This window comes from Hippocampus comes, unplaced genomic scaffold, assembly GCF_001891065.2.
Source record: "Hippocampus comes isolate QL1 unplaced genomic scaffold, H_comes_QL1_v1.1 scaffold132, whole genome shotgun sequence".
NCBI classification, from domain to species: Eukaryota; Metazoa; Chordata; class Actinopteri; order Syngnathiformes; family Syngnathidae; genus Hippocampus; species Hippocampus comes.
The window spans coordinates 4435089-4447843 of record NW_017805467.1 but is presented as its reverse complement, the minus strand read 5'-3'; the positions used below and the strand labels follow the sequence as shown (position 1 = coordinate 4447843).

Genomic DNA, 12755 nt, shown 5'->3' with positions numbered 1-12755 from the left:
AAGTGTATCTTTGAGAAGATGGATTGAACCAGAGGATATGAACAATAAAATGAATGTAGGGCCTGACCGATTAATCAGCCAGCCGATGAATTTTGTCTACAGGGCGTCAGGGATTTCCCTTTGAGATAGGGTGACAAGCTTGGTCATCTGGGAGGGATTCAGAGTTCAGCCATCAAGAAGAGTCAGATAAGGTGTTGAGGGCAGCTGGTTACGATGCCTTCTCAACACCTCTCCGGTGAGGTCCTCCGGGCACGTCATACCAACCACAGGCCGCACAATGTACTGGACTGCTTGACCTTTGTGTTCTTACCATCCGCACAGATGCAATTTGTGACTTTGACCTCCTAGTTCACCATCCTCAGGCACACACCTCTGAGGGGGAATGTTGGATCTATCTAGCAATTTGTATGGTAATGACATAATGAGTAATAATGATGTAATGAGTAGCTTAGTATAATCATACTGGAAAGCTGGGACCATTCTCTTTTTGGAAATGCCAAAACCAGCCATCCATTATCTGATCCACTTATCCTCACGAGGATCGCGGGCGTGCTGGAGGCTATACCAGTTGTCTCTGGGCAACAGGCGGGTAACACCCTGAACTGGTTGCTAGCCAATCGCAGAGCACACAGACAACCACGCGCACTACAATCACACCTCAGGACAATTTAAAGTGTTCAATCAACCTAGCAAGCACATATTTGGAATATGGGAGGAAATCAGAGTATCCGGAGAAAACCCACTCAGGCCTGGAGAGAACATGCAAACGTCATACATTGGAAGGCCGGGGCCGGATTCGAACCCCTGACCTCAATGGGCGCGGTAACCAGTCGACCACCGTGCCACTTATGCGAAAACCTCATTTGTGAAACATGGTCACTGTGACTCATTTTCATGTGTTGGGTTACACATACAAACGTTTTGAGATGCCGAGCCCCCTAACACTCCAACCCCCTGCCCCAATCAAAAAAACATGTGGGATCATAGCAGCGGGACAGCGTGTAAATCACCAGTGAATTCAACCACAAAAATTTCCTAGAAACACAAATAACCAACTCATTCCTCCATTGAAAACAAGAAGCGCACAGCAATTGTGTCATGTTATCACCTCAATATCATATGCATTTTAGGGCCTAAATACTAAAATGATGCATGCCTCACCAGCACAAAACGACATTACGCTAATTAAGTTGACATTGACCATCTCTCCCTCTTGTTGAGACTGAGCATGCTGACAGCACTATATGCAAATTTGACAAGCGGCTAAATTTAATGTACACTTGACAAAATCACCATCGTTAAGCTCTAACCACAAGCCAACAATGCTTTTGCGCCGGTACCTCATTCTACGTTTCCTAATTGTCATCATCTATTCATCATCACCGATTTGCTCACATCCTGACATAATGGCTGAAAGAAAAAACAACAATAGATTCATTTGCGAGATTTTTTTTTTTAATACACACAAAAGTGGATCGTGCCCGTCCCTCATAAGTGCTTTAGAGTGAGAATGGGGCTTGTGGGAATGTGTCGTGAGATTTGGTTACACTATGGTGCAGTTTATAATTAATTTTACTCCCATGTTTCCATTTTTACTTTTGCTCACTGCTGAAAATGTGTGTGGCTACTGTACTGTGGAAAAGCTGCTGTGTACAAATGAATTCTGATGAGTGAGTGAGTCACCCATCTGAGAGCTGTTAGAAGAATGAGAATAAAAAAGACCATCTCCCCCGCAGACCAGTATGAAAAATTAAAGGTTCTATCGCATCAAAATCCATTTTTAAAAAACTTTCAACTCACTTAAAACAGGTCAAAATGAGCCTGTGATATAGTTTAAGTTTGACATTGATGCGCTTTGTCATTTGCATACGATAACCATTTGAAAGGCAATATAAAAGGTTTTCTTATTCTGAAATCAAGAGGATTACAGGCGCAACGGTTATTTGATTATGACATTAATCAATACCGGTAATAATTTTTAATCAACGATAATTCATTTAAATAATTTTTTAATGTACAATTGTGCAACTGCTCAGAATTTCTGATTCTCAATGCCACATATCAGTCTCAGGAGTCTTCCATGAAAGTGGACTGCTTATTTTTGTGCTGAATTTGCTCCATTTTGAATTGTTTTCGTACGGCGGATTTAATCAAGAGAGGAGTAAAAGTGAGAGAGGTCTATTAAAGCAAGGCCGTTGGAAGAAGTTGACTTAAGAAGCAGCTGAACGCTGTCCGGACATTTTGATTCATTTTAGCAGGCCCTTTTTCACTTGGTCACAAAAAAGGAAACAATACCATGGCAAAAACCTAAAACATCAGTAAAAAGCAGTGAAATAATAGTTGTCGCGCTGCCTGGGCGGGGACCGGCCCACGGGCGGGCATCAGAGGTCCGTGACAATATCCTCCGTCAAAACCAGTGCGCATCACTGGGGTTGCTGGAGAGTGTGTTGCTGCTGCAGTGATGGTGGACTGGGTCTCACTCTTTGAACGTGACCAAGTGGGGGTCACATGACTCGTGGAAATGCAAAAAATGTGTTTCCATTACACTTTTGCAATACATATCCATTTCAACACGTCTCAAATACCACCTCTTTTTTGCATTATTTGAGAGGTTTTTCGAAAATTCTATTTCTGTTTGCTATTGCGCAATTTGCATTTGCGCATTTCTGAGGGCAACTGAAACACAGCTATTAACATGTTCTTCAAAATAATAGGTTTATCCACATGTAGACAACAATAACTCTGTCCTCCTCACATGCATCTGTCTACCAAACTCGTATCAACTCAAGTATAATCGCTTCCTGTGGCTGTGTTTTTGCAACACTGTGCTGGTGTATCCCCTGCTGATTGAAACTGACATCTGTTTGCATTGGGCCCTCCTCTACAGTCATACACTACGAATACATAGGGTGCCTGGTCACACTCATGCTTTAAAAAAATGACACTGGAAAAGGATAGAAACAAGACATTTGATACTATGTAAGAGCAGTTTAAGTTAGTGTTGGTAAAAATACAGTACAATGTATGAAAGATTTTTGGGGTGAAATGTAGGAAGAGACATTAAAAAGCAGCATCATTACAGAGCATGAGTGAGATACCGGTATTGTCGGATTTACAATTGAACAAACACTTAACAGAAAAAAATAACAAAAGAGACATCCATGCCAAATCACTCAGTGGGTTTAACCAAGTAGATTTAGATTTTAATGAAACCTCTTGTGCTGGTGTATTGTGATGGGATGACACTAAATCGCAAATTTCAGGTCAATCGGAAGAGGGGTTTAGGAGCTACGGCCCATCAAATTTTAATATGTTTAGCAAAAAGGAGCATGACTGCCTTCCTTTCAACCTTTATATTTCAGGAACTATTGGGTCAATCACAGGTATTGTTGCAAAGGGAATCCAACATGGGATCAAAATCTGCAATCATTGTGGTCAACCTTTTTTGACCAAAGATGTACTTTTCAACCAGCCAACCTCTTGTGATCGACCCGTTTCCGCACGTGTGCGCAAATGCGCCCACACGTGTTTGCCATTATTAGCAACAGCAATACCAGACCCTATGATGAACGAAACAAAAAGATAAAGTAGATATAAGAGAAGTCTTGAGTTTGTGAAAAGGGAATCACTTGCTTACCTTAGTAGGAGACCTGACACAGGGGCAGGTACGCATTTTTGTAGCATGTTCAGTGCAGAAATATCACTATCGTAGGGCAGGACCCTCCCCTGATCGTCCCACTTCAAATATTCTTGTGCTCTTTAATTTTTTAAATTTTTTTTTTACTTTATTAAACACTCAACACGGCCAGCTACTCACTCAATCGGTTAAAAACATGAGTTGCTCCTTTTACTATGTCTAAGGAGCTATGAGGAAGCAACGAGGTTATCTGTGTTTTGTGAGAACATAAGACCATAATCATTAGCTTCATCGTGGTGAATAAGCTACAAGACATGCTAATTGCTAAAATAACCCAAGAGTGACACAGCTAGTGCGATTAACACCACAATGAAGTGCTTGGATTGTTTCACAATCGCCTGGTTGAAACCGCTCTGAACCGCTAGCCAAAATCGTTTTTAGCTACTAAACTCTGAATGCTATAAATTCTTACATAGTTTGGATATTTCACTGAAGGAAGTAGTTTGACGTAACTTGAGAATAAACCTGTCAGCTACCACAAAATTACACAAGTATTTCTGTTTATCTGGGCCTGAATCTTGCAAGTGATTATGCAAGTGTGTCAGTGAGACTGGGTGTGCCTACTTTAAAAACAAAATGGCATTCAGGAAGGATGTACTGCCACTGCATACATTCAAAAACAAGCACTAACAAGAGCAAACATTTTGATATATTTTCCCCTTTGCCGTCTACCTTCTTGAGTGTGTGTCTGTTTTGCTATCAACAAGCTCTGTCAACTTATTGCCCGCCACTCAACCTTAGTGGACTTATTGCACTGCTGCAATTTCAACAATAAGCTTTCCTCAATGGCTCATTCTTGGTCACATGTGAACATAGACCAACATACGTTTGGTGTTGTGGTCAAGAGTCAGCATATCCTTCAATGAACAGAAAAAGGCCAAGGATAACATCTTTCAACCTTTCACAATACTGTACTTATTGATGTCAGGAAATGTTGTATGCATGCTAATGCTTATAAACATTCACATAAAAGATAAGTACAGATGAGCAGTTAAAAGACCTATGTAAGCAGCTCTTTTTGCTTTAATGGATGAGGTGACTTAACACAAGGTAGAAAACTTGTTTGACCTGAGCCACCAGATCAGACAATGGTTAAGGTTTTCTATCCAGTGGAAACAATGTTAGTTTCAGCCTCATGAAAGCTGACAGGCGGGTTACTGAATGTTTTTTTCTTATGCACCATGTCGCATGTGTTACTGTGACATAACTAGTCGAAGTCAATACATCCAATTACTAATTTTCTTTTACGCCACCAAATTCAGGAACTATTTAAACAAAATTGTACATTTAAAAAAAAATCCAGCATTATGTTGATCTCGGTTTCTTCTTAAACCCATTACCACAACATTCATGCGTCAGCCACATGGCCGTTGCCAAGGAAACCAGAGGGTAGTTGCAGAGATCCTCTGAATAATTGTGGGTCAATTGAACACGGTAGGCCAGAAACATTAAGGATTTCATACCTTTTTTCTTGACAGTGTACGGATATAATAATGTACCGGTAACTATAAATTTTAAACTGACAGATATAAAAACTGAACACATTGAAGTTAGTTTTATATAAAAAATAGGCAAACAAAAACTTACACTATTACGTCCGGGCGCTCATAATAAACAGGATGTCCTTCTTGAACTCTGTTCTGCAGTATTGAGGGTATATTCAAGTTTAAAGTTCAGTTGGACAGTTGCTAGAAACAAGTCTTGTATTTACCAAATATTTTTGAGAACTTGAGATAGAATGAGGTCGCCTTGTTAGGCAATGACAATAGCTATTGAACACTTGCTTCCATCCCTTGAAACCAACACAAAGTAATCATTAGATGTCTTCAGCCTCATGTATTCCCCCATTCAAGCCTTGGCATGAGGCTTTAAAAAGCAAAGCTAACAGGGATTAGCTTCCAATTTTAACACTTGAATAATCCTGCAATCACACAGGCCATGCTAAGCCTGTGCTAGTCATGTTGTAAATAGATGTAGACTGTTTTTTTTTCTCTCCAATGCGGCTGTCCAACACTTGGGCTGACTTGTGAAAAAGCTGGTCGAAGACAGACAGGAGCAGAAGAACTGGAACTTTACATGACCCAATTCTCGATCAGACTTTTAAAATTATGTCAGTTCTGTTTTTGTATTAAAAATGCAACATTTGCCTATCTATTGTGAGTAATTAGATTTAAGTGTATTCAAGCAGCACCGTGAAGCTTGTGATGAGTAGATCTCCCTCAAAATTCTGAGGTTGAGGGTTTGAATGTCTTGGGCCTTCCTAAATCGAGTTTCCATGTTATCCACACACTTGTGTGGGTTTTCTCTGGCTATTCCAGTTGAGTTACAATAATCTTCTAGAGACCAGTCCAGGGTGTACGCGGTGCTTGAAATTTGATGGACAGCAGGCATGCCATTATCATTTAAGGGTTGCTGAGCCATCACACTCAAGTCTTAACAAATCCGCATGTCTGTCTGACTCCGTATTTTACAGATGGACTATGCGGTGTCTGAGTGTAAGTCTGACTCCCAGACAAGTGTGCTGTCTGCTTGGGGGGATGTGGAATGTCGGCAAGGTGTGTCATTTATCACCTTGTGAAGTGGGTCTTCATTATGTTAAAAATTGATTTAATACAAGGAGTAGGCTACATACAATAACAAAACATAAAAAATGAATGTCCAGTATTTATGTAACTACATGTGTTGATTCAGCATTTGTAGTGTGATTACTAAACACTGACTGAATTGGTCCATTTTTGTCAACATTTCATAGCTACTTTTCCTTACACTCTTGTAAAACAGGTTTTTAGTAAGCAAACAAAACATTATCTTCACAGAAACATACAACACGCTTCAAACTAACAGACTGAGCACTCAGGAAGAGAAATAATAATGTTGGAAAACGAAATTAACAAAAAAAGGAATCAGTTCATAAAATATTGTATATGATGTGAAGACAGCACTAATAAGGCTTCAGAAACATAACAGCCACGTTCCAATGAAATGTACTGTATAGCTAAAACAGAAAACAAAACTAACATTAATCATCCATCGATTTTCGATGTCGCTTATCCTGCGGGGTCGTGGGTGTACTGGAGCCTATCCCATATGACTTTGGGCGAGTGGCGATCGGACCCTGCACTGTTTGACAGCCAATAACAGGCACATTCAACCAATGTTAATTATTCGGAATAAAATCCAACGAAGAACTACTGCAACTAGAAGGGATAACGAGTGGAGGTACTTGTCTACCAACTGGGGCCTTTCGCCTAATTATGTCATCCAGTAGTCGTAAAGCTATCGTTCTTTTTTTATTGTCATCACAGTGCTTCAAATGACTATGGCTCAATCCAAACGTGGACAGCAGCAAAGACATTAAGACTATATGCAGACAGAGATTCTAAACAAGAGAGCGCCAGCTGGGCACATAAGCCCCCTGCACAATACCTCCAAATAATCCTTTACGAAGGGAGGTGGAAAAGGCACGGAGGGGTTGTTGTGTACAAAGACATACACTCCACTACAAAAGGTACACTCGGTCCAATTATGGTCACCTTAATGCCGATTTCACCCAGGGTCTATGCCTTTTTTTCACCCGAGAACAGCATTCAAGTCAGTGGAATGTTTGCGCTCAAAATAGCAAGACATCTTATGACAATTGAATCTCCTCAACATTCACTTGCCAACAGAAGCTGCGCATAGTACAAGGACATAAAAAGGGGATTACCCTGAATCGCATCAGGGACGAGCGCAGCATATTAATAAAAATATTTAGATTTACCTTCCATCATGGTTGCAGATTTGCATTCCTCTACCTCCAAGGAGTCTGATTCGAAAGCGGGAGATGTGGGAGAAGAGAAGAAGAGACTCTAGTTACTGGAGAGCTTCGTCGGAATTAATGGACAGCAGAACGGCCGTGTCCGTGGCTAACGCCCTGGCTAACAGTGAGCCTATAACACCCCCAGCAGTCGGCTGTCAACTAGCCAGGAAGGGAGACATACAAAGAGCGAGATAGAGAGAGAGGAGGTGGAGGCCCGGTCGGGTCGGACGAGCTGCAAATAAGAGCAAGGGGCGTTAATCCATGGATGCTGCAGCTGCTGTGGTGTCGCCTGCCTTTGGTGCTACTGTGGCACTAATACATTCAGCAGAGGATGCTTAGAGGAGGGGAAAAAGCAAAGAAGAGAGAAAGCGGGTGAGGGAGGGAAGAGAGGGTTTGTGGGTGCATGACTGTTTGGAAGGAAGGGGGGAGAGGCCGAACCATGTTGATGACGTCACACGCTCAGCCAATCAACGCGGCCCTGTGAGGAGTCACATGGCCTGCAACCTGACTCATAAGAAAGCTTTGCTTCTCGATAAATAGCGATCGACAAAAAATACGAAATGCATCGCAAGGACCGCACGCGCAATGTAAGAAAAGTGAACACACATGCGCTGGGTAAATACAAAAATTAGGTCCAAAGGAAACACATGCTTAAAATGGCTGCTGCTGCACCCAGCCTACCTTATTTTGTCACTGCGGTGTGCTGTGCCTGCCCAGTGGAGAATGTCAATTATTTGCTCGCAAGCAGAGAATAACTGCTTTTGGGAAGTTAGTAACCACCCACATTTCGAGCGCGTGCGCACAACACACATTGCTAAGAACACACAACACAACAGAGCAAATATTGCTCCATGCTCAGATGCATGCTGTCTACAGCTGCTCCAACGCGTCCGCTTCTGTGTCCCGCCCGGGTCGGAATATCGTTGTTGTTACATTGTCTTTCTCTGTTCGTCATTTCACGGCCACGTAATTTTCTTGCATCGATTGCTGTCTTTGTTTTCCTACTGCACTGGGATACGGATTGATTCGCATGACTGTGACGTCATGACATACCGAGCTTTGACGGAAACAAGCAGAGCGACTGAAAAAAAAGCAGAGCGACCGCTGCGAGGATGAAATGGGAGGGACATTTTCGTATGCAAATTATTAGTATGAGATGACGGACAATCGGCAAATTAAGAAAATTGACTGGAAAGGGAATGACTGCAGTAGTCTCTTTTTTTTCGATCATTCGTTTTGTTTTTGTTCCTGTCATGTACAGTCTCTGACACGAAGCCTTTTTGAGTGGTGGTCGCGAGCCACATTGTGGTGTCCCTGTCAGAACCTGTTGGTCTACTAATCCTGCATATTCATGAGATGACATTTGATATATTTGAATGACTACATATACGCATAGAATAATTGTATAACTGTCTCATACGCATCGATTTGGGGAAAAGAAAAAACGTTTTTGAATTGTTTCATGACAAAATATTGACAGATTACCTGTTTTTTATTTTCAATTTTCATGTTCATTCTTGGAGGCACGCTCGACTGGTTAGCACGTCCGCCCCACAGCGCAGAGAGGGGCAGGGTTCGATTCCGGCCTTCCTGTATGGAATTTGTATGTTCTCCCCGTGCCTGCGTGGGTTTTCTCCAGGTTCTCAGGTTTCCTCACACATTCCATTTGGTGCCAGGCCGCACAGAGACAGGCCAAGATATTTTTGTTTCTTTGTTTTTGGTGGGCGCCAGTCAAACCGTCCCCGTCCCCCCAACACCACCCAAAGGGCAAAATAAATGGGGCTGGGTGATTATTTGTCATATAATCATATGATCGAGATTCGTGATATTGTGTGACTTTGTGATAAAAAGTCAAGTTACACCTAGGAAAAAGTCTAATAGAAAGGCATTTAAGTATGCTGAGCATATTATGACAACTTGTTCAATCATTTTGCATTTTAAGACTTGAAAGATGAACTCATGCCAAAATGTGGGATGCGAGACAGTTCAACAGAGGCTATTTTTCATATATTTTGATCAACATAAGAAATTCAATGTCAGTCATAGAGAATTGTACATACTCATTTGCATAGGTGTGCCAAAGTATTTGCAACTTGTCAAAAAATTGAGACACTGCTCTTTTGATGTGTACAAGTGATACAATGATGTCAAATTTGATCTAACAGTTTTGAGAAATCCAATTCTGATCTGAATAACGTACCTAAACACCTGAGGAAAAAAACTGTAATTTGCCGTCTAAATGTTCATAGTTAGTCGCTGATGTGTTGTGATACATTCACCTGACTTGTGCGTAGACAGCCTGGGATCGGTTCATGGGCGTGAATGGTTGTTTGTCTCTATATGCTCCCTGGGATTGACTGGCAACCAGTTCAGGGTGTAGTCTGCCTTCTGCCCGAAGTCAGATGGGATAGGCTCCAGCAACTCCCCATGACCCTCTTCGGCAATGCCTTTCCAGATGGAATTCTGTGAAAGGTATACTGTACTCTGAGTGTAATTCGTGACTACATTTCATGATTGCTTAGTGGCTTGCATGGCTTCTCCATTTCTCCTGTTAATTAGAACTCATCCTCCTTTAGCAAAAATGATATTTGTCAAGAGAGTATCTTATTGCCCACAATGGAAGCAGTGATTAGTGACTAGTAACCGTTGAAAGCCTGAGTCACACCGGTGCTGACAGCATAACTCCTCGGTCAGACGTGCTTGAAGCCATTTTTACACTGAGGCCAATGTGATTACATCTTCATCAAGCTTTATTGTTTGGTTGAGTCCAAATTTATACCTTCAGCCAAATTCATACAGTCTGCCAAAAATACCCTACATAATGTGCGTCACAAAAGAACGTGTTGGTTTCTGTGGAAAGAATAAAAGGTCCCAATCTTCTCTGATGTGCTAAGATGAAGAAATTTTGGTTGCAGTGGCAAAGACACTTATAGATGGCAAGGTGGCCGTCAGCTCATTAAACCCACCAACGGGAATATGTACATGGTCTCAAGTCCCCCTCGAGGAAGATTGCATGTTATCCTCCACCACAGACTTTTGCTTTTTTTGTGGATGCCTCAAATTAATCACTTAATTTGCATGAAAATCAAACGTACTTTTTCCTACGTCAAAATCGTCTCTCGAGCACCACTGACACGTTCTTCATCTACTTTTGTCAAAACATAATTTCCTCTGCTGCCATCTAACTGTCACTTTGACTCAACAGCTTTAAATCCTTTACATTTAAAATAAAGGAAGCCTTGGAAAAACACCTTTCTTTACATGTTTTCTTTATTGACATCTGTATCGAACAGTTCTGGATTGTTGTACACGTGAGGCCGGGCAATGTACTTCCACACAAACAACAATACAGGCAAACCAAACTGATGAATAGTTTTGGCGCCATCTCCTGATATCTGTTGACAGTACAAGATTACGTGTGTTGACAGTACAAGACTACGTGTGTTAATTCCCAAAATAGCCCTCTTCAAACAGCTTTTGAATGGCATCTGCAGGATAAGAATAATAAAACAATGTATATTGTAGAAAAGCTTTTATTAAAAAATAATAATAAATTAGTTGTATGCTGTGTAACGCATGGTTTGGTTTCCATCCACCCGGTGGTCTATTTTTACATTGTATTCCTGCTTTTGACCTCTGGGTGGCAGGCACGAACTTTCATCATCAGCAAAATCATGAAATGGTACTCAAGGTGATAGGGGCGTTTCACATTTTGCATCTACGGTATCCCACAAAAAAGAAGGACCATGGTATCAAATTTGGAGGTGCTGATTTTCATTCACACTGGTTTATACTCGGTGCGAACCATTTTAGTGAGAGGTGAACATTTTGCTTTGAAGAAGCCAAGAGAACTACATCATCTGCAAATAGCAGACATGTAATACTGAGACCACCAATTCGGACGCCCTCATTGCCTCGGCTGCCCCTATAAATACTGTCCATAAAGGTTATGACGAAAATATGTGACAAAGGGCAGGCTTGGCGGAGTCCAACCCTCACTGGAAACGAATTCGACTTACTGCAGGCAATGCAGGCTAAACTCAGTCACCGGTCCTACAGGGAACGAACAGCCCAAACTTGCATCCTGTACCCGAATACTCGAAGGAACATTCCCCACAAGATTCCCCGGGGTGCACAGTCAAACTTCTATTCCAAGTCCACAAATTACATACAGACTGGTTGATTGCCGTGGCTAAGGTCCATCGCACACTGAGTGATGCGGCGGAACTCCACTCAACATTGGCGCCGGGGTTCTGCTGCAAGATTTCACAAGTGGCCAAGTACCGGCCACTCGTTTTTCAGCGATTCAACATTTGAAACGCAGTTACACAATGTGGCGCTGTTGCAAATTATAGCCAATCAAAATGGATGGAAGATTTCACACAAGCATAAAAATCCATTTATGGTTCATAAGTCAGCGCCGGGACACAGTCACACACCAAGTGTCGCCAAGTGATAGAAATACAGTATATACACTACAGTGCAGTAATTGTGTTTAAAACAATATGTAACCAGATTTATAATTTCATATTGTTGGTCAAAACATCCTATGCCACAATTTTGTAAATGTAATTTTTTTTTCAAATCTATCCAATGTAAAGCATCCAATGTGCAAGGGTGAACGGTCAGCGGCCATTTTTTGCCATTATTGGGTCAGAGTTGAATTTGCAAGCATCACGTAGTGTGTAGCGGTCCTTAGATCTGCTTGTTTACTGTGCACATTGGTGCAATGCACATCTCATGCATTGGGTGTGGCCGCCATAGCCCACTTGCATCTGAGGTTTGAGCTCGCAAGTCAAAAGTTGGGTCACTGACTGAATCCACAGCACTCAAAAGTTGGGTCACTGACTGAATCCACAGCACCTTTTTGGTTTCAGCCAATTATTGCAATTCATATCTAGCCTCAGGTGTTTGAAGACCTGATCAATCAACTATTAGTTCCACATAAACGTCCTAATGTTTCATCAGTTATCATGCCTAACTGCAGTACACTCGGCCGCCACTCCGTGTCTCGGCAAATGATAACAAATATTCAAGAAGAGGATTCAGGAGTAAATAATCTGACAATTTTGTCGAAGCTTTAACCGCTCGGTTTCAAAAATCTAATTCTGACTTGAATTACATCAACATCAAACCTGAAATGCCACATTGATTTGAAGCACCCTGTTAGCCTTTCGAGGTATGCAGGTGACTTAAAAAAAATAAAAAATTTAAAGAAACGGTGAGTTGAAACAGATCTGTTTCAACTGACTGGTGAGG

The 12755-nt window shown here is 41.6% G+C and overlaps 1 protein-coding gene across 3 annotated transcripts in view; it reads right to left on the bottom strand.

Annotated features, from left to right (window-relative positions):
• sgip1a (SH3GL interacting endocytic adaptor 1a) overlaps positions 1-8523 on the bottom strand; it is a 49610-nt gene extending 41087 nt beyond the window's left edge. Inside the window, exons 1-2 of one of the 3 annotated variants that reach the window (XM_019875278.1) lie at positions 8178-8523; positions 7458-7502 (exon numbers count right to left, since the gene is read on the bottom strand). In XM_019875278.1, the coding sequence (XP_019730837.1) occupies positions 7458-7467 (10 nt within the window). In that variant the 5' untranslated portion in view covers positions 7468-7502; positions 8178-8523. Of the gene's footprint in view, positions 1-7457; positions 7905-8177 lie in introns of those variants that run through there. The other 2 variants (XM_019875279.1, XM_019875280.1) reach the window with 2 other exon arrangements.
• Positions 8524-12755: the final 4232 nt, after the last annotated feature.